Here is a 21,022-nt window from a genome sequence, read left to right as displayed (position 1 = left end):
TTTTGAAATTGAAAATTTCCAAATTTACCTTATTTAGTTTTTAAAAATGCAGTTTTAGTGGAAAGTAATCTGGGGGAAAATTAAAAACCCTGCTGGACTTAAATCCGCGATCTACAGATTAACAAATAACAATCTAGACTACAGAACTACTCCATACTAAATGCAGATTCATCATTCGATGCAAGCGCTCTAGTCTGTACACAACTCCGGCAAATCTCTCAAAATCTGTTCGGCTATTAAGCATGGCAAGCTGTGCTGCATATGCCTTTTCCTTAGTGAAAACATCACCCTCAATACTTTTTTCTTGATAACTGATGGATCATCAGCATCTGTTCTTACCAGGTGAGTTTCTAAGTTTGACTGTTATTATGTGAATAAATGTTGTGTAATAGGAAACATGTTTCATGTGTAGTCATACTGATGTTATATGGAGGATATAGGAACACTACACATGTATCCTGATGTTTCCGTGAATATTGTTCGGCAGTTTTTCACAAACAAGAGCCGCGTGGCACAGTCTACAAATCGCCATGTACATGTATGTAGTCTCAATCACCGATCCCATGCTTTCAAAGATAATGCCCAAAGATCTGAATTTATAATAACAATCTTGAATATTAGTTATTTTAATTGTTTACTCGACCTGTAAAGAAAGCTTCTAAATGCATATAATGTATAAAAACATTATACATAAACAGAAGATACCTTTACTTTACCTGGTAAAAACAACCGAACACCCAGTCTTTAGGGTTGGGGTTTAAAAATGCTTTGGCCGTTTCAGGTACATTTTTTTCAGTTCATAATTATGAGAGAAATATTTCTCCCCAGAGGCTCTTAATCAGAGACATTTAAAATTCAGTGCTTGAACTTTGTGCATGATTTCATATTCAATTTTGGACAACTTGTTGAATTTAGAAAAACAGAATCCACATACGTACATGTATTTGGGCAGCCCCTCACCATCTTGAGGAAGATAACTAGCATTTCTGTAAGCTGGGAGAACACCCCCAAAGATTTCTGTGAATATTGTCCGGCGGTTTTTCACAGAGCTTCATGTTGTATGTAGTCTCAATCACCGAGACTCTTAAAATCTGATTAATTCGAAGAGTTTATTTTCAAGACAGTGACCAATCGTTTACATATTACTTCGTCATGCACGTGCTCTAACGTAAAACGCTATCTGCATCTAGCAGGGGATTTGGCCTGCATCCAATCATATGCAGGAAATTGTTGACACGAAAGTCGAACACAGCCAAGAGTTGTAGAGAAGCGGAACGGATCGTAAGTCTTTGGCTAGCGAAGATACAAACTTTCACCAGAGTTCGTTTGCTCACAAACCAAACTCTTCCACTTGGGCATTATGGGATAGCGATTTCTTAGGCCGCGTATACTGTGACGTCACTGTAGAATGACGAAAAAACATAACGTCAAACGTAAACAACTTTCAAAACAAGAACGTAAACATCAAGTTCATTACTTTACACAATAATTTGAACAGAGTCTCCCTACTTTTTAATGATCTTTTGATCATTTTATGTTTAAAATAAAATCCATACTTTTATATTAATGCTCTTAATATTAATATCTTCAAACTTTTAACTGCGAACTACTTCTTTAGTGTAATTTGCATGATAATCGCGGACTCACAATATACAAATCTGTATATTGTGGTGCGTCACATAGGAGAGGTCTATTCGTAGGTGACGTAATGAGGCCTCGACGGGGAGTTTGAGCGAAGATACAGTACTCCCAATCGGAACTCCTCGAATGTCTCGCGCACTCAACATAGGGCGAGAAAGCGGAAGTGCGTAATTTGACGAGATTGAACGAGATTTTAGCTACTGGAGATAAACAAATCCACGTGGTAACGGTAAATAGATAACAGGATGGCATTTTCCATCCTATATTGGTTGAATTACGTGTCTGGAACCAAAAAACTTCATCAAAAGTCCGAGTTAGCGGTAAAAGCAGACCATGTACTAAAGTTTATGTTCGATCCCGAACTTAATTACGCCCAGGGAAGAGTTCAAGCCAGTATGAGAGACAGAAGTTACCACGTCAGTGTAAGTGCACGTTCTGTGTCAATTTTCACCTCAATATTACTAATTATTTTTTTTTAACTTGTCAGAAAGTATTCATTCTGTTCCTTCATTTAGGTCACATTAGGGGATAATCACACAGTTTCTGACAGCATATGTGATTGTGTGAACGGGCAGGATAAATGTCACCACAAGGCATCTCTCCTTTTATATGGGTATGAAATGTTGAAAGTATGCATGCCTTAGATTTTTTTAATATATGAATAGTTATAAAACTTTATAATATTCTATTTAGCTATAAGAATGTTAGCAAGACGGATGTGAGGGCTTCTTGGATCCAGCATCCTAAGAAAGCACCACCAAAGAAAACAACCACTATGGATGAGCTTTTTCCACCTTCACAAAAAGTGGCCAATTACAGGTATTCTTAAGAATATGAAGAAAGTAAACAAATTATCTTAAAGTATCATATTTTATGAAATAGTGTGTCAATTAAATGGGTAGTTGAACTATTTATCATTATAAACTTGTTGATAAAATCATCTGCTTATCTTTTTATGCTGGTATTACGGTTATATGGAGTGAACTTTAGATGTCCCATGGATATAATAGATTTTTATATTCTAAAATTATTTATTTTTTTTGCATTGTTCTAAACAGTATTGGGTTCAAGAGACTTAATATGCTATCTAATTACTTTGTTCTGTTAGGGCTACATCAAGACCAGTTGATGATACAGATGTTGCTTTCCTGTGTGATAAACTTAATGCTCTTGGTCGATTTTCAGGTTTAAGATTATGCTCGAAAATATGTTGTTGTTTTTTTGGTGATTTCGTTTTTGTTTTAAAATGTTCAATTGTTTCATATTTGAATACTGGGCCTACAAATACTCAATGCTGGATTTTCTACCCTATAATAGGGACTATTGATATTAAGTAGTTCAGTTTTATGCTGAACAAAAAAGTGTGATTTTACATCATATCAAAACTTTAACAACAATGGGCTTTGAGTGCAGTTGGTACATGTTTTCATTTTTATTGTTATTAACATGTATCATATTCTAAAGTTTGTTTTGAGGTTTATTTTCCTACTAGAAGATTTATTTGTTGTAATGCAACATTCCATCGCTTAAGTTTATCAATAATGGCATAAAACATAAACATGTTGTACATTGTATTAAATTGGAAATCATTATCTTCTAGCATATATATATAGTTTAAAACTCATATTTCTCTATTGATGTTAAAATTTCATGAATAATTATTCATAAATTGATTGTAAATCATTCATGAACACAAATTTTACATGTAGCTATGCTGTGGATAGTGTCAAAAGAACCCCCATCCCCTACACTGGATATTCCTTATGTAGAAGATTTATTGCTGGGAGAAGCTTACACTAGTGCTACAGACAAGATACAGTGGTTGAAGACAAATCTTGCTATCCAAAGGGAGAAAATAGAGCAGGTAGATACATGTACAGTTAGTCATATCCTTAGGTAAAAAAAAATTGATGAAGTCAGTTCAAAGGCAATAGATAAAAATATTTTAGTAGAAAAAATTTAAATAACATTAGAATAACTCGTGTAATTTCAGGTTGCACAATTGACTGTTGGGCAGAGGAACAACCATCTTTGGGCTTTGGTCAGGAAAAACCGCTTAACTGCATCCAACTTTGGTAAAGTGCTTGCTGCTATCCGACGAAATAGGTAAAACGTCATTCTTCTTTAATAAATTTAATATTGAATCAGATTGATCATGTTGAAAATAAATCCTAAAGTATGTTTTACACCTCAATGTGTATTTAAATCATTTTGGTAATATTGTTTCAGGTTTCCTCCATCATTATTCAAACAGGTTCTGGGCTCTTATGATTTGTCAACAAAAGATGCCATTCTATGGGGTATCAACAATGAGTCAGTTGCCAAAGCAAAGTATTGCTCATACGGTGATGCAGTTGTTGAAGAAACAGGTATAATTTTCTTTTTATGATAGTTATGTTACAGTAAATGCTACATTATACCAAGAGATTATTTCATATTTTTGCTTAAAATACACAGACTCAGTATACAATTTTATAAGTCAATACACAACATTGTGTCCAAACCTTTTCAGGGGTGTGGCTACATGAAAGTGGTGTTTTAGGGGCAAGTCCTGATGGGATTATCCGCCGTGCAGCAACGCATAAATATAACCATCAAGTAGCTCAACTGACAGACATACTGGAGACAATGAAATTGATGCCAGAGATTTTGGAAGTTAAATGTCCTTTCAGTGCCAGGAATATGACTATTCCTGAGGCCATTTTATCAATCAAAGACTTCTGTTTAGGTATTTCATATTCTTGAATTAGTTATCTCCTATAGCAAATTGAAAAAAAATTCATTGACTCATATGAATTTTATATTGCTAGACTTCCAGGTTCATGATGGCAGACAGATGTACAAGCTAAAGGAAGATCACATCTATTATGATCAAGTACAGGGACAGCTACATATTCAGAACAAATCCGCCTGTGACTTTGTTGTGTGGACCACCAAGGACATTGCCATAGTTAGGGTTCTTCAAGACAGTGCATGGGACCAGAACATTGCAAAACTTATTGACTTTTACTTCACTCAAATAATCCCCATTGTTCAGAAGTAAAATGTCAGTTTATTTAGTTTTTTCTTCTTCTCTTATATTGATAAACTCATGTTGCTGAAACATAACCAAATGCTGGTGAAAGGTTTCAAAATAGACCTATGCTCGAAAGTTATGGCAATTAAACCATGATGGCTCTCTTTTAGTAACAACACACACTGCAAAATAGATTACTATCTTAACTTGTTGAAATTAGACATTGAAATAGAAAACAACTAGATTGGTTGAACATTTATGCACATTTAATAAAATGAGGTGCATTCCTTTACATTTCAGTACATGTACTTCATTCATGAATATCAACACAATGTACACCACATTTTACCTGCCAGTTAACCACATAGTATTCTTCTCTATAGATTGAAAGAGATAAACAACCATATCAATTTACTGATTGGAAGTGTAATTATCTGCAATTTCAGCGATCATTGGATCTTGAAAGTTTACAAGCATAGAACAAACTTGAAAAATCTTTGTGCTAATGTGGCGAAATTGCTGGGGAATATGTGAAAGAATCTCAAAATTTTTTATCCTCTCATTCACTCTCTCAACATGGATTCTTGAACGAGCTATCTTTCTGCAAACCTGAACTTCAGCTGGTGTGTATTGTCCCTTATCTTTAAGGAATGGGGGAATATTCAAGTGAACACCTTGAGGAAGAAGTGAATAGATCGTAAAACCTTTATCTGCCAAGATCATGTCCCCGGGCGATAACTTAGCTAACATGTTGCTGTGTTCCACTATAGCCACATCTGAGGTACTGCCAGGATAAAGTTTGCTAACGTACACAACTGCTCCATTAGGAGCAACACCTGTTACTGCCTTTACAGTGTGTCGATTTTTGTATGAGCTATATGTCTGGGATTGAGCTGCCATGTCCTGACCAGGGACATCCTGCGTCACCTCTGTGGCATCAATTACCAGACGACAGCAACTGAAATCTCCAAAGCTTGATGGCATTGATGACTTGCATTTCAGAAGAGATGGCATATTGTTTTCCATCATGCCTACAAAAAACACTTCATGCAAAGCAAAAACATGGGTAATGAAGATATTATGTACTGTGGCTTTGCTGGTACAGAATCGTTCGGCAAGGTCAAGGAGGGGACAGTTCAGCTTCAGTTTCATCAATGTCATGAAAAGTTGGTCCGACCTCGAAAAAGCACTTGGAGTCCACCCATCCACATATACCAGAGGGAACCGCTGTAATGTTGTGTCTATGATGCTAAATATCTCTGGTTTTAAAGAGGTGTACATCATCATCTAAAATAAATAGGTAAACTATAGCTATAAAATGTTCATATAGTGTTTAAGGTAGTAATCTACATCATCATAATGGCTGACTTCCTTTAAAAACTTGGATGAAAAATTCGATATCAGCAATATTTGAGTTTTCCTTTTCCATTTAAAAACCTAACCGAGTAGCTCAGTAGGTTAGAATACCGACTGCTGAACTGTAGGTCGCAGGTTCGAGTCCAGCAGGGGTTTTAAATTTTTTTCAGATTACCTTCTACTAAAACTGTATTTTTTTTTTTACAAAATAAAGTAAATTTGAAAAATTTCAACTTCAAAATATTGTTGTACATTTCCTCCACTTTACATCTACATCAAATTTCTCTGGTGTAGTATACCTCCTTAAATCTTAAAATTGAATAAAAACACTTTGGGAACTAAGTAATTTGTAAGGAGAACTATATCAATCATTTTGGAATTCATTTCTCATACCTTCTTTTCATTTTCCATTATTTTGGCAACTGTTACAGGATGTTTTTTGGACTGGAGGTAACTAATTTCTGTCTGCAACTCTGCAATTTGCTTTTCAAGTCCCTTCAATATAAACCATCATTGCTGATTATTTTAAACATACATTTAAGGTGAATTATGATATACATACATCTAAATCTACCAAAAAGATTTAAGTTTTTAAAAATTAATCACCTTGATCTCTTGTACAAGAGATGTATAGGACCGCATATAAGTGTGCTCCAGATCAACAGTCTCATTTGTAGTCAAAGGTTCTCTGTCATTACATGTAACAGCTGTCTCAGTCTCTTCTTCTGTACAAGGGTCAGCTTGTCTGGATTGATGTCTAAAATGAGAAGAAACTGATGTAAATGGTGGAAGACAAATCACTTTATAAAATAGATCAGGTATCAACTGTTTTACTTACCGTGAAATTGTATTCGGATCCTGGAAGTCAAAGTAAGTACCCTGGTTCCAAGGAAACAAGGTTGGGCCGTTCTCCTTCCTTCCATCTTTGAAATGACAGCTACATATTCTGTCCGATGAGGTCACTGTCCTATCTTTTCTCCTGTGGATTAATAAGGTGTATAACAGTTATACTTTTATGTCAACTTTAAATAGAACACATCTGCATATATGGATACAGCAAGGTGAAAAAGAAATGATATATGATGAGAAGTAGGACCCTTTTAAAAAAGTATATGTTCCATTCATTACATATATATTAAACGTATGAGTATTTAAAATCAACAAGTCTAATATACAATGTAAATTATTATGAAACACTAAATTAACACTTAACTCACATAACTGAAGACATCTTTAATTATTTGAAGATATCATCAATTCAAGTATTGCTTGCAATAATTGTAATTGAATTGATGTGCACATCAAATTAATTATTTTTTACTCTCATCACTTTAATTGATGCATGAATCAATTCAATTACACATATTGAGCACAATAACTTGATGAAGGAGGTACTCTACATCGTCATAATGACATACTTCCTTTTAAAACATGGATGAAAATATGTTAACACCGACTGCTGAACTGTAGATTGCATGTTCGAGTCTAGGGTGTTTTAACAAAAAATTCTCAGACTGCTTTCTACTAATGCTGACTAAAACTGCATTTTTTTTTTTTTTTACTAAATAACGTAAATTTGAAAGATTTTAATTTTAAGATATTGTTGTACATATCAAATTTCTCTGGTGTAGCATTCCTCATTTATGTGCACATCAATTCAATTATATATCCAATAATAAAAGTCAAGAAACACATAACTATATTGTAAATGTATGATGTTTTTTTGTATTGAAATTTACAATTAAATATTGGCATAATAAAACAGCAAACTCAGGATCTTCATTTTGACATAATCCATGTAAACAGATCAGTATTGTTAAGCAGTACTAGGTTTGGAAAGGTTTTAAATATCTTATCCAAAAGTTCTCCTCTAGGATTATTATATAGTGGACATTCAAGAAGAAAATACAATTCATCCTCTGTTCACACATAAAGCACTAGGCTTAGAGACTGGTAGAGTATGCTTTTAATCTTCAAAGCATATTGCACTTGTATTTTTTATTTTATTTATTTATTCACCAATCTAGGGCCCTCAGGGGGCATGTACAAATTAACAATTAAACATTATAACTACATGATACAATTTACACATGTGTACCATGCACATGTTAAGGGTTTCAACATTGACATGTATTGAATTCTCATCACAATATTGATTGCAAATGTACTGTACAATAAGTGTGCTATATGGGAGGTAAAGTAAAACAATATTATACAATGTTGTCACAAACACAGAGGGTACCAAGGGACGGTGCCTGAGCCAAGTCGATCAGACTGGCAGTCTTGTACCCTAGGTGTTGGAGACAAGTTTGTAAGCACATGTAAGAGGTGGGAACCCCCACCTTTTTAACAAGGGTATATTTATGATAAAATACGATTACCGGCCCAGTGCCCCACTTCGTTTGAATTAAAAGTAGTAAAAGAAACGTAAAATGGTAGTGAAAGTTGATACATGTACAATATAATACCCCCCCCCCCCCCCTCTTCCAGGCCACGTAGGATACAACACGCCTGCAATATGATTACGTTACCCACCTGCACAATTTCTCCCACTGCTTCAAACTTTTTCTAGGAAATCTGTAGAAACTACAAGTTTCTCTCAAACTCTGGTGATTACAGCCAGTAACGAAACACAGCATTCCTAAAAACCTCGTGGCGTCTTTGTTTATCTCCAGTGCCTAAACCGGAAGTTACGTAAAATCGAGACTTTCTCGCCCTATAGATCTCGGATGTAATACGATGGCATCCATGAGTGAATTTGATGCATTGCTATCTGTGACGTACGTAACGTCGTGCAGTAGGCTGTGACGTCATAGTTGACAATGCATGGATGGCATCGTATTACATCCGAGATCTCAATCGTAACTACTCGGCTATTTCCGTAACCGCAAATGAACCTCGTATGTGGATTGACGCCATCAGAGTTGGTTGACTACGTATACGTAAACGTAACTTTGACGTCACAGTAGTACGTTACACTATGAAACGTGAACTTTCAAATGCATCTAAGATATTATACACATCTAAGGTATTGTACCACTATCAATTTCCACTTACATGTTATGTATTAGAGTGAATAAGACGTTAATGATACCAAAACTGAATCTGTGGTGAAAATATAAATAACATATTATTCAGGGATTCGGTTCTGGCCTTTTAACACTCATCCACGGGCGCGTTTCCGGCGAAGAAATGCATCGATTTGATGCAATTCTTGCGCCGATCCACGTCCGAGTCTTCTTACCGGTTACGGAAAAGGACGAGCACGTGATCCGATTGCCGAGATCTATGTCCAGTGTGCGAGACATTCGAGGAGTTCCGATTGACAGTACTCCTTGCTTGTCGTAAGTGGCAACTACATGGGGCGTTCCTGCGGATGAGACCGCAAAGCCCGAGGCCCCGTGCAACAGCAGGTGATCTCTTCCAGCTCGAAGTCCGTAAGCCCTGAGCATAGGCCTAAAATGCAGTCCTTCACCGGCAACGTCTCCATATAAATGTTAAATTCTATATTGGAACGTTAAACTATATAAAACCAACCAACCAACTAACCCTGCTTGATTAATTAAAATCCCGGTAGTCACACAATTACCGACACAAAAGAGTGAGTGTCTAAAAATAAAAGCACAACAATATCTATACGAATGACAAAGTCGTGATATCATTAAGTTTTCTATATACCTAAGGAACCTAATTCTCCTCCAAAACTTTTAAATTTTATTTGAATTTTTATAATTACAACACAAAAAGTCAATGAAACAGTGCAGAGATGTTTGATGAAACAAAGGATTGTAGTGGTACTTTAAAGTGATGATTGGATGTTATCATATTCTAATATGTTGACGGTGCTACCGTTTGAGCGAGCGTAGCTTCATGTATGTACATATTTTGTAATGTTCATGCTTTGATCAGGTTTAATTAAACAATGTCTACTTGCCAAATACGCATGACATGGATTTTCTCCCAGGGTTTTATATTAAAAATCATTAAAACATGTATACATGAATGTGATTGAAATATTTTTATGCTACATGTATATATACATTTTATTTCTGCTGCCTTCACTGTGACTGGCTTAACCTTTGATGCACGACCTGTTCTGAACTGTATGCTCTCAGCCTCTACTTTCCTTTTTTCTACTCTCAATCTTTTCAAGTTACTAAATGTATGACAAAAATGCCCAAGCCTTTCAAGTTTGTAAAAATATGTTTAAACAGCACTGCCTTTGAACACAAAACGCATTTCAATATGTAATGAAAATTTAAAAATAAATCGATAAATTCAACTATTGGGCATGTATATCCCCCACACCCCCACCCCGCCATGCGAACCTATCTAATTAAAAACAATGAAATTCATATGATAATCCCCTTGTAGCAATGGTATGTTCTAAAAGAGAAAATTAGAACAATTTTTATAATATTGTACATAATCCTAGTTGTAACACAATGATGAAATATTTCAGCATTCACATACAATTATTGAATAAAATTGCAACATCATTGATTTCAGCCCCTCTCCTGGAATGCTGTTGTTGTGATGATACATTAATTAAGATTAATTCACAAAACTAGAATTAATTAATGATTTTTCAGTCGTTAATAGCAAGTGTCATGATTGGTTATCATGAGGGAGGGGGGAGGGTGTCATCGTGGTTTGCATTACCGGACATGTTAAAAGGAAATGGATTGAAGCACTTATTATTTTTAGTCGCGGGAAAAAAAAATATTTTAAAAATGTTTTCAATCCGACCGAATTCCATCGATTTTTTGTAATTTTTTAAATAGCACTAATTCAGTACCTGTGATCCCTCATATATTCTAACAATTTTTAAGAAGTTAGTCTCCCTTTTTTCTTGTTAAAATAATAAATTCCTATTGAGAATTTAGTATTTTAATAGATTACGTATGCCTAATGTTCACGTATATTCAATAATGTTCCGGTAGTATGACTTTTAACAAGTACGTATTTAGATCCGCCACTGTCTGTCTTATTATGACGTACGTCAAACCGTAGACATGACGTCACACATCATCTTAGCCTGCCTTTCATAAACATTGCACTTCGTTAAACATATCTCCTAATGGTGCACTAAATTTTGGAGCTAGAAGGCCACAAGATTAGGATGATAATCCACGTAAGTTCACAATCATATTCCAAGGTGCGACTTTGCGAGATCTCAGCCATTTTTGACAAGGGACTTCTGGGATTGGCGTCAAAAAAATTTCCTTGTTAGAGGTTGAGATTTAGTTCGGATTATTTCCCACCCTCTAGACATTAGAGCTCGCAGTACACATTTTCAATAGGGTTGTATAATGTTGTTCGAATTCCTCTAGGTGGCACATATGGGTTCCTCATATCAAAACCTAACACTCGAACGTTGTCAATGGAGATCCCTGCTACCTTTTCCCCTCTTGGTACATGCCATGTTTGTGGAAGTGAGGTTTTTGCTACATCTGTTGGAATAACCAGCATTCCAGTTGTTTTCATATGAGCAAGGGTATACAAAAGACCTGTAATGTGACCACATGCACCAGAGGTTCCAATTGGACAGGAGCAACTGCTGTCATCTCTCTCAAATATTGGTCCTGATTTTAGATGTATCTGTAAAGACAAATTCAAAAACATTAAGTAAAGTAATGTAAATTTAAATATTTTAAAACAAGTATAGTTGGATTTAGGTAATAATTTAATAGTCAATTCATTTATTGTACAGTGTTTCACAACAAGTGGTCCATGGGCCACATTGCTCACCTTGGCCCATATTTAAAGATTTTCCCTATAAATTTGTATGTAAATCTTTGTTTCCCTATTGTGCCCCCACCCTAACTCTGGGTGCCGTATATTAACAAACTTGAATCTACACTATGTCAGGAAGCTTTTATGTAAATGTTAACTTTTCTGGCCCAGTGGTTCTTGAGAAGAAGACTTTTAAAGATTTTCCCAATATCCCAATAGGAAAAAATTTGATCCCCAATTGTGACCCCACCCTACCCCCAGGGGTCATGATTTTAACAAATTTGAATTTCCACTATGTCAGGAAGCTTTCATGTAATTTTCTGCTTTATTCTGGCTCAGTGGTTCTTGAGAAGACCTTACCCTAGTTTTGCATTTTTGTGATTATCTCCCCTTTGAAGGTGGCATGGCCCTTCATTTGAACAAACTTTAATCTCCTTCACCCAATGATGATTTGTTTCAAGTTTGGTTGAAATTGGCCCATTGGTTCTGGAGAAGCAGTCGTTAGTATGAAAATTTTACAGACAGACGACAGACAACGGACAATCAGAAAAGCTCATTTAAGCTTTCAGCTCAGGTGAGCTAAAAATGAATTATACAACTTCAATGCAGTGATCAATACATTGGTACAGATGTTGATATGAATGGGTTCATCTGGAGGGAGGAACCCCCCACATGCATGTATGGGTGAGTGACCACCCTATCAAGTTGGACTCAATCCCAAATTTCAGAGGGGAAACCCGAGTTCTAAGCAAGCATATGCTTTAACCAATAATTTTTGTATACTGGTATTTGTGACTGTAACTTACAGGTTAAGTAGTACATATTAGATGGTATCTCAAAAATGTAAATAGAATAATTAGTCATTATGATACATATGACTGATAAAACATAAACAATCAAATTGAATATTACCTCCATTGTGTGTGGAGACTCATTTTTCTTCTGTGATCGGTAGGATCTAGCTTTAACAACACAGCCATCATCCAATTTATACACTACAATAAGAAATGTTTGATTAAAATTTTATTACAAGTGTATATATATATATATATATATATATATATATATATATATATATATATATATATACAACATATACTATATTTAACAATTTTAACAATTACATTATAACTACATGATAATGATACACATGTATACCTTAAACACACATGTATACCTTAAATACACATGTATACCTTAAATACACATGTATACCTTAAATACACATGTTAAGAATTTCTATATTGACATTGGTCTAGAGTTGGCTCATACAATGTAACAATACTTATTGAAAATGCACTGTATAAGAAGGATGATATATGGGGAGTTGTTGTTCTGAGGTAGCAGGGGACAGTTTCGCACTATAGGCCCGGTCAACTTTTTCAAAAAATGGAATTACCCTGTATTTGAAGTGATATTACATGTGTAAAAATGTATACAATAATTTTAGGATGCATGTCAAATGTAGCTGAGTGCTTAGTAAAAATGTTGATATACAACATGTAGGTGTCACCATGATTCCTAGCATATAGATGGGTGCAAATACGAAACTAAGACACGTGGTCAGTTGCTGAAGAAATTCCGGTGAAAACATGCAGGGTCTAGCAAAAGGTCTGTAGCTGTGAGGGAAGGTGGATGGCCCCATATGAGAGGTAGATTTTTGAGAAGGGCAGATAGGGTTCTTGATTGTGCACAGTGTCTAAATCCCCATGTTTGGTACTGTGATGGTGTGGGGGTGGTGCGGATTAGCCCAAATGAGGGAAAATCAAAGCAAAAAAGGGGAACCTGCTCAGAGCATGTTTTGTGCACCAGCACCAGTATTTATAGATTACATGTAATTTAGGGTCATAATTTATTAACTACACTAATATGAAATACAAGTATTGACATAAAAGGGAAATATGATTTTTCATTAGTCTGTCATAATCTGACTTTGGTGTATACCCCCTATCCACATGTTTCAAAACCAAAGAAACTGTCCCCTGCCACCTGAACACAGGGGGTACCAAGGGACAGTGCCTGCATATGTCATGTCGACTAGTCTTGTACCCTAAGTATTCGAAACAGCTTATCTATAGTATACAATTTTAGCAATTGAACATTATAACTACATGATACAATATACATATGTATACCATGATATATGCATGTTATGGTTACATGTATGATGTAATGTCGCATGTGATTTACATTGTCTAAGCACATACTACTAGTAATACAGTGTATTATGTATGAACCATGAGAAACTATGTTTGCACATATGCACTCATTATAAACATGACATGTTGACTTGGTACCAATGCACCATCCCGTGCTATCTGTTGCATTTAATACAGTGTGTTATGAACTATAATTTGAATATGTAATTCCGGAATAATGCGTGGTTCTTATATTAGTATTGACATGCGCATGAATACACAATAATAAAGTAGTTCCTAAAATGGCAGATACCACGTTGTTTGATTTCTGCTGTTGTTGACCGAGTCAACCCTGTTCTGCCGAGCAGACATAACATATTGGCGACGAGGATGGCCAAATCAGTTATCGGACGAATCGAGGTATATGATAGCCATGTGGAAACGTGGGATTCATATAGTGAAAGACTGGAACAGTATTTTCTGTGCAATGAGGTGAAAGTCGAGAAGAAAGTTCCCGCGCTATTGAGTTTGGTGGGAGGCCCAACCTATCAGCTCTTGAGAGGCTTGACTGCGCCTAAAAAGCCAAGTGAATGTGAGTATGCTGAACTCATTAAAACACTCAGTGACCACTTGAACCCTAAACCCGTAGTTATATCTGAGAGATTCAGATTTTACAAGAGGGATCAACGTGAGGGAGAGAGTATCCGTGATTACCTCGCACAATTGCGCAAATTATCAGAACATTGTGACTTTAAACAAAACTTGAGTGAGTCGATTCGTGATCGCCTAGTCTGTGGACTTCGCAGTGAGGCCATACAAAACAAATTATTAGCGGAGAAAGATCTCACGTTGGAAATAGCGGTACAGATATCACAAGCTATGGAGACAGCGTCACGTGATGCCACCGAATTGCAAGCTAAGCATGTAGGCCTAGGCGTTAACAAGATTAATGTGAAACGTAAGGGATCCGGAGGACCTAAGCAGGGCACATCTCATCCGAAAGGTCAAGGACGTGGTGTGACACAAGAAAAGTCGAAGGGGCTGAAATGCTTTCGGTGTCATAGTACGCGTCATCACCCTAAGGACTGTTACTTTAAAGATGAACAATGCTACAAATGCAAAAAAATTGGCCATTGCAAGAAAGTGTGCAGAAATAGAGCTGTCAACAGTCTAGAAGCCGAAAATAGTAATTACAGTGATGACTTTAACGAGAGTCTCGTAGCCACTTTGCATGTGAATTCCTTGGACAATACACACCTGAATGCCATTATTTTGGAGCCTATCATTCATAACAGGAAAATCCGGATGGAGTTGGACACTGGAGCTGCAGTATCCGTTATGTCAGAAAGGAAATTTCGTGAACATTTTCCTGACAAAGTTGACAGTCTAAAAAAAAACACATTTGCGTTTACGTACATACACAGAGGAGGTGTTAAAACCCAAAGGTGTAGCACGTGTACCAGTTACATATGGAAATCAAAGGAAGGAACTTAACCTATATGTTGTTCAAAAAGATGGGCCATCGCTATTTGGCCGAGAATGGTTAGCTCACATTACCTTGGATTGGCCTTCTATCAAATCTTTGTCAGTTGCAACAAGTAAAGTTTCAGGCACATGTTCCAAAGGGACAAAACATAAGTTATCTGAGATCTTGGGAAAACAGGGACAGATTTTCAAGGATGACATGGGAACCGTTAAAGGAATCAAAGCGTCATTGAAACTGAAGGAAAGTGCACAACCCAAGTTTTGCAAAGCACGTCCCGTGGCGTATTCGTTGAAACAAAAAGTTGAAAAGGAACTGAACAAGTTAGTCGACAGTGGTGTCATTACAAAGATAGATTACAGTGAATGGGCTACACCTATCGTACCAGTCATAAAATCGGACGGTAGTGTTCGGATTTGTGGTGACTTCAAAGTGACTGTGAACCCTGTCCTTGAAATTGACCAATATCCGCTCCCAAGGATTGAGGACATTTTTGCGGCATTGTCCAGAGGTCAACGATTTACCAAGTTAGATTTACGCCATGCGTACTTACAAATGACTGTAGATGACGAATCCAGAAAATTATTGACTATCAATACTGAAAAGGGATTGTACAGATACAACAGATTAGTATTTGGTGTGGCCTCAGCGCCAGCTATTTGGCAGCGCACAATCGATACTGTGTTACAAGGGCTGGCCGGGGTAAAATGTATAATGGATGACATGATCATCACAGGAACGAGTGAAGAAGAACACTTACAAAATTTGGAAGCAGTACTGCAGAGACTGGATGACTACAATTTGCGAGTAAACTTAGATAAGTGTGAGTTTTTCAGGGAGCGCGTTTCATATTGTGGACATGAAATCGACAGTGAAGGATTACACAAAACACGGGCAAAAATCGATGCAGTTATCAATGCTCCAAAGCCGACAAATGTATCGGAGTTGCGTTCATTCCTAGGAATTGTGAACTATTATGCCAGATTTCTGCCAAATCTGTCTAGCACATTATATCCGTTACATCAGCTGTTGTCAAAGGAGAAGAAATGGGAGTGGACCCCTAAATGTGATAGAGCCTTCTTGGATATTAAACGAATGATAACATCCGAAGAAGTTCTGACACACTACAATCCCGATCAGCCAGTACGATTAGCTTGTGATGCTTCGCCATACGGCATAGGATGCGTCTTATCACATGTGATGGATGATGGGTCAGAAAGGCCTATTGCGTATGCCTCACGATCACTATCGGCTGCAGAGAAAAACTATTCACAGATTGACCGCGAAGCCTTGGGTATAGTGTGGGGTGTAAAGCGTTTCAATACCTATTTATATGGGAGACATTTTACGTTACTCACCGATCACAAGCCGTTAGTGTCTATTTTTCATCCAGAAAAGGGAATTTCAACAACTTCAGCTGCACGCATGCAAAGATATGCTTTATTTCTATCAGGATATGATTATGAAATCATGTACAAAAATACTAAAACGCATGGAAATGCAGACAGTTTATCGCGACTGCCATTATCCGAATGTGAAACTTCCGAAGACACTAGTGTTGACATAATGTACATGTCGCAAATTGAACAGTTACCAATTACGAGCGCCAAAATAAAACAGGAAACTGGACGCGACACAGTTTTATCGCATGTATACGAGTCTGTCATGAATGGGTGGATCACATACATTAAATCAGAGGACAAGGACCTGTATCCGTACTTCAGCCGCAGAGATGAATTAACTGTGCACAACGGATGTCTTCTATGGGGTATACGTGTGATAATTCCACTGAAATTGAGAAGCCATGTTCTGAACGATCTGCATGTAGGGCATATTGGGATAGCAAAAATGAAGGCCTTGGCCAGGAGTTTGGTGTGGTGGCCAGGCATCGACCAAGACATTGAAAATATTTCAAAATCATGTGCAGGATGTAGCGAATTTAAACGTTCACCACCATCCGCCCCAGTTCACCCATGGGAGTGGCCCACTAGCCCATGGGAGCGTGTTCATATTGACTTTGCCGGGCCATTTTTGAACTCAATGTTTTTTATAGCAGTTGACGCCCATTCAAAGTGGCCGGAAGTGATCCAAATGCGCGAAACGACATCAGATCTTACTATTGATGTGTTGCGATGCATATTCTCTAGAAATGGAGTGCCGAAAGTCTTAGTGAGTGACAATGGGCCCCAATTTACATCTGCTGACTTTCAGAAATTTACCAAAGCCAATGGCATAAAACATGTGACCTCCGCTCCTTACCACCCAAGTTCCAATGGACTAGCTGAGCGGTTTGTCCAATCTTTTAAGTCAGCCATGAAAGCAAGTAAAAAAGACAGCGGATCTTTACAAACCAAATTGGCAAATTTTCTTTTAGCATACAGAAATGCTTCATATGCAACCACGGGAGAGTCTCCTGCAAAACTATTTCTTGGACGTACTTTATCATCTAGACTGGATTTGGTGAAACCGAACACTGAGCGGGATGTCAAGAGTAAGCAATTTGACATGGCTAACAAAAGAGGAAGTCCACTACGTGCGTTCGAACCAGGGAGGGAGGTGATTGTAAGAGACTACCGTAAAAACGCTATATCAAACTGGGTATCCGGAACTATCAGTGAACAAACAGGCCCAGTCTCATATCGTGTAGAAGTGGCACCAGGTCAAACGTGGAGACGACACATTGATCAGATTCAGGAGTTCGCGACCAACGTCAGTGCATCAGATACACCTATTACAAATGATATCTCTGTAAATCAGCAATCCGGTGCTATTCCCAGGCAGGACTCACAGCTTGATTCGCGAAGTCAAGATATCCGTATGTCTAGTCAGGATAGTCAACCACCTAGTCAAGAGGTCAGTACTCCACCTCAGATTCAGCAAACTGATCAGCGTTCGGAACCGAGAAGAAATCCAAGGCGCACAGCTGGTCCGCCAAGTCGTTACAAAGACTTTGTATCGTGCAAGTGATTCCGTTTATGATTGCAGTGTTTCAGGGGCATAATAATCCCCTTGCAATCTATTTGGGATCAGAAAGGTCTCTTTTTTCTTTGTTTTTTTTTTAGTATTCGTGTTAGCAATTATGTTGCACCGTGACAAAGTGTATTTTGTTCAGATTATGTGTTCAAGTTAATTGATTGAAAGCTTGTTATTATTACTGAAAGAAGAAAATATAATTTTGTCATTCTAGCGATGAACAGTGAATTATCATTAGAACAATTCAATCCTTAAAATGAACTCTTAGCATATGGACTTTTCCCCATGGACTATCATATTTGGTGGGAAGGAATGTTATGAACTATAATTTGAATATGTAATTCCGGAATAATGCGTGGTTCTTATATTAGTATTGACATGCGCATGAATACACAATAATAAAGTAGTTCCTAAAATGGCAGATACCACGTTGTTTGATTTCTGCTGTTGTTGACCGAGTCAACCCTGTTCTGCCGAGCAGACATAACACAGTGGAGTATTAATCATATACAGTACATGGCCATTAGTGAGTCATCATTCCATTTTTCACTATATATTTCATTTCATTTGGAAAAAACCCAACTTATTTCAGCGTTCATATGTAGCTCATTTTTCTGGATATAATATCAAAACATACAGAATTGTTTGTAGTTTCTTCATGTGATTTCAATATAATGTTATCTGTAGGTGTTGCGGTGAAATCACACATCAAATGCAAAGTTGAAACTTTACGGCACAAGTTAATTGCATGTAATACGTTAAGTATTAATACCATGTTCAAAATGTCTCATGTTATGAACATTGTTTGTAGCTCATAATACTAAATTACAATACACTTTTTTCTTCTTCTCATAAACATTACATACTGAAATCTGTCAAATGCATTATGATTTAAACATATCTTATTGAGAATATATATGTATTAATAATAGTGAGGTATGCCCAGGAGGGCCCTAATTTGGAATAAATAAATCATATGATATATATATGCAGGGGCTATAAATTGATAAAATGATGCTAGTTTGTCATAAATTAACTCATTGAAACTACTAGATTATTTATCATTCAACAAAAATATATGGTTTTTCAGCAGGCTGGGATGCTATAGGCCTAAAACTTTTTTTCTGAGGGAGGGGGGGGGTACTTGAACATGTATACGATCGATCAGTTTTATCAACAATCATCGTATTTAATTCATATAACTAATTATTATGTAAGATCATCTCTTCAGTAGACATCTTTGTTACATGCTGATATGGTGTAAGTTACAGCCACAAAACGATTCAAGATCGATTAGTTGATAGTATCTGTCAAACTGATCAGCTGATAGACGATTTGACCTACCTCTGATATCCGAGATGTATTTCTCGCTGAAATATTTGTATCCCTTGGAAACTTCTTTGCATCCTTCACTCTTGTTTAAAGTTTTTATTGTTTCTTCAACAAAACCGAAGGTAATGAGGGGGGACAATACTGAGATCTCGCGTTGCGCAACCAACCGACTTCGTACATTCCGCTAAATCCGACATGTTTGTTGTGCGTCGATACCGATGCGGTATGCATATTTATGAGCATCTCATTAAGAAAGGAGTATTTTTTAAACTAATACATTTAAGACTGTTCGACCCTCTGCTTCGAAACGGAAACTTCGGTTTTCAGAAAGCCGAATCCCCGCGCATGTACTTGTATAGCTGCAATAATGTAGCCCTCTCTGATTTTTTTTTGGGGGGGGGGGGGGAGAGGGCTACAACTCCTTAGGATCTCCGAAATGGTGCAAATGCGGGAGTGATTCACTCCCGCAACATTTGCGCTCATTCTAAACATTTCCTGACTTTCTTTACGTAAATAAAATGATATTCTATGTTTCTTAGTCAATATATAAATTTACAACCTGCATCTTAAGATTTGTGAGGCTCTATTCTACCGTTTTCAACAATTTCGATAAATTCCAATTTCTCGATTCATATTTGTGCGCCATGTTTGATGTACTGAAGTTTCAACTTCCGATTGTCAAGTAATTTGCATATGCCATATAAGGTAGTATTTACATCAATGGACAAGTATGGAGGCGAAAGCTATTTCGTCGGTATTGAAAAGGTTTGAATTTAATATCAAGTTAAAAACCGAACAGAAGAGTGTAAATTCTTTCTGCAACAATATGATTTTCCTTTCTTTGTCGAAGTGGCTCGAGTAACTACATTTTCGAGCTGATTGTCAATTTAGGTTTTTCATTAGACCCACCTACGAGATCTCGCGATAACAAGCATGGCAGAGCAGACGAAGAATTTTGCATGCTGTACATTATATTTAATGAAAAACACCTTTATTAGACATGCCCGAGCACAAAGTTGGTACTCCTTTTGGTGTAAACAACATTTGGGACTAATACACAGAGTTTATTATCGGTTATTCATAAAATTATTTTGCACCATTACGGAGATCCTATGGAATTGTAGCCCTATCCCGAAAACATCAGAATAAAAAAAATTGGATAGGTCTACATTATTGCAGCTAGTACTTGTACACTGATTTTGTCCCGGTAAAACGTATGCAAGAGGTACAAGAGAGCATGTTTATTACAGAACCCAGTTTATTCAAATGATGGACGCGATGGAAAGTTCTATATCAACCGTTGAGGATAAAATCGACACTGACAAGATATATTGATTACGTACCAAT

The 21,022-nt window shown here is 36.8% G+C and overlaps 2 protein-coding genes and 1 long non-coding RNA gene across 3 annotated transcripts; 1 reads left to right on the top strand and 2 right to left on the bottom strand.

Annotated features, from left to right (window-relative positions):
• Positions 1-1,790: 1,790 nt before the first annotated feature.
• LOC125670293 (uncharacterized) lies at positions 1,791-4,700 on the top strand. The gene is made up of 8 exons (XM_048905390.2): positions 1,791-2,063; positions 2,157-2,254; positions 2,335-2,460; positions 3,351-3,505; positions 3,635-3,747; positions 3,871-4,010; positions 4,154-4,369; positions 4,452-4,700. Exons 3-8 carry the CDS (start codon positions 2,421-2,423, stop codon positions 4,682-4,684), a joined length of 897 nt encoding a protein of 298 aa, XP_048761347.1. The 5' UTR covers positions 1,791-2,063; positions 2,157-2,254; positions 2,335-2,420; the 3' UTR covers positions 4,685-4,700.
• A 205-nt stretch (positions 4,701-4,905) lies between these two features.
• LOC125681011 (uncharacterized) lies at positions 4,906-8,734 on the bottom strand. The gene is made up of 5 exons (XM_048920896.2): positions 8,549-8,734; positions 6,852-6,992; positions 6,620-6,770; positions 6,407-6,508; positions 4,906-5,944 (listed from the first exon to the last, which is right to left on the bottom strand). Exons 1-5 carry the CDS (start codon positions 8,650-8,652, stop codon positions 5,069-5,071), a joined length of 1,374 nt encoding a protein of 457 aa, XP_048776853.2. The 5' UTR covers positions 8,653-8,734; the 3' UTR covers positions 4,906-5,068.
• A 2,681-nt stretch (positions 8,735-11,415) lies between these two features.
• LOC125647408 (uncharacterized) lies at positions 11,416-20,890 on the bottom strand. Its single transcript, XR_008796331.1, has 3 exons — positions 19,688-20,890; positions 12,662-12,744; positions 11,416-11,614 (listed from the first exon to the last, which is right to left on the bottom strand). It is a non-coding gene; the product is annotated as an uncharacterized LOC125647408 (long non-coding RNA).
• Between the last annotated feature and the right edge of the window lie 132 nt (positions 20,891-21,022).

Source organism: Ostrea edulis, chromosome 6, assembly GCF_947568905.1.
Source record: "Ostrea edulis chromosome 6, xbOstEdul1.1, whole genome shotgun sequence".
NCBI classification, from domain to species: domain Eukaryota; kingdom Metazoa; phylum Mollusca; class Bivalvia; order Ostreida; family Ostreidae; genus Ostrea; species Ostrea edulis.
The sequence above is the reverse complement of the archived record's forward strand: the minus strand, read 5'-3'. Positions and strand labels throughout refer to the sequence as shown.

Bases quoted from the DNA above. Each gene is read 5' to 3' on its own strand.
- LOC125681011 (XM_048920896.2), bottom strand. From the start codon at position 8,652: ATGCTGTGTTTCGTTACTGGCTGTAATCACCAGAGTTTGAGAGAAACT. The intron at 6,771-6,851 runs GTAAGTAAAACA...TTCTCATTTTAG, and splicing joins GATCCGAATACAATTTCACG to ACATCAATCCAGACAAGCTG. The intron at 6,509-6,619 runs GTGATTAATTTT...TTTATATTGAAG, and splicing joins CTCTTGTACAAGAGATCAAG to GGACTTGAAAAGCAAATTGC.
- LOC125670293 (XM_048905390.2), top strand. From the start codon at position 2,421: ATGAGCTTTTTCCACCTTCACAAAAAGTGGCCAATTACAG. The intron at 4,011-4,153 runs GTATAATTTTCT...AAACCTTTTCAG, and splicing joins TGCAGTTGTTGAAGAAACAG to GGGTGTGGCTACATGAAAGT. The intron at 4,370-4,451 runs GTATTTCATATT...TTATATTGCTAG, and splicing joins AATCAAAGACTTCTGTTTAG to ACTTCCAGGTTCATGATGGC.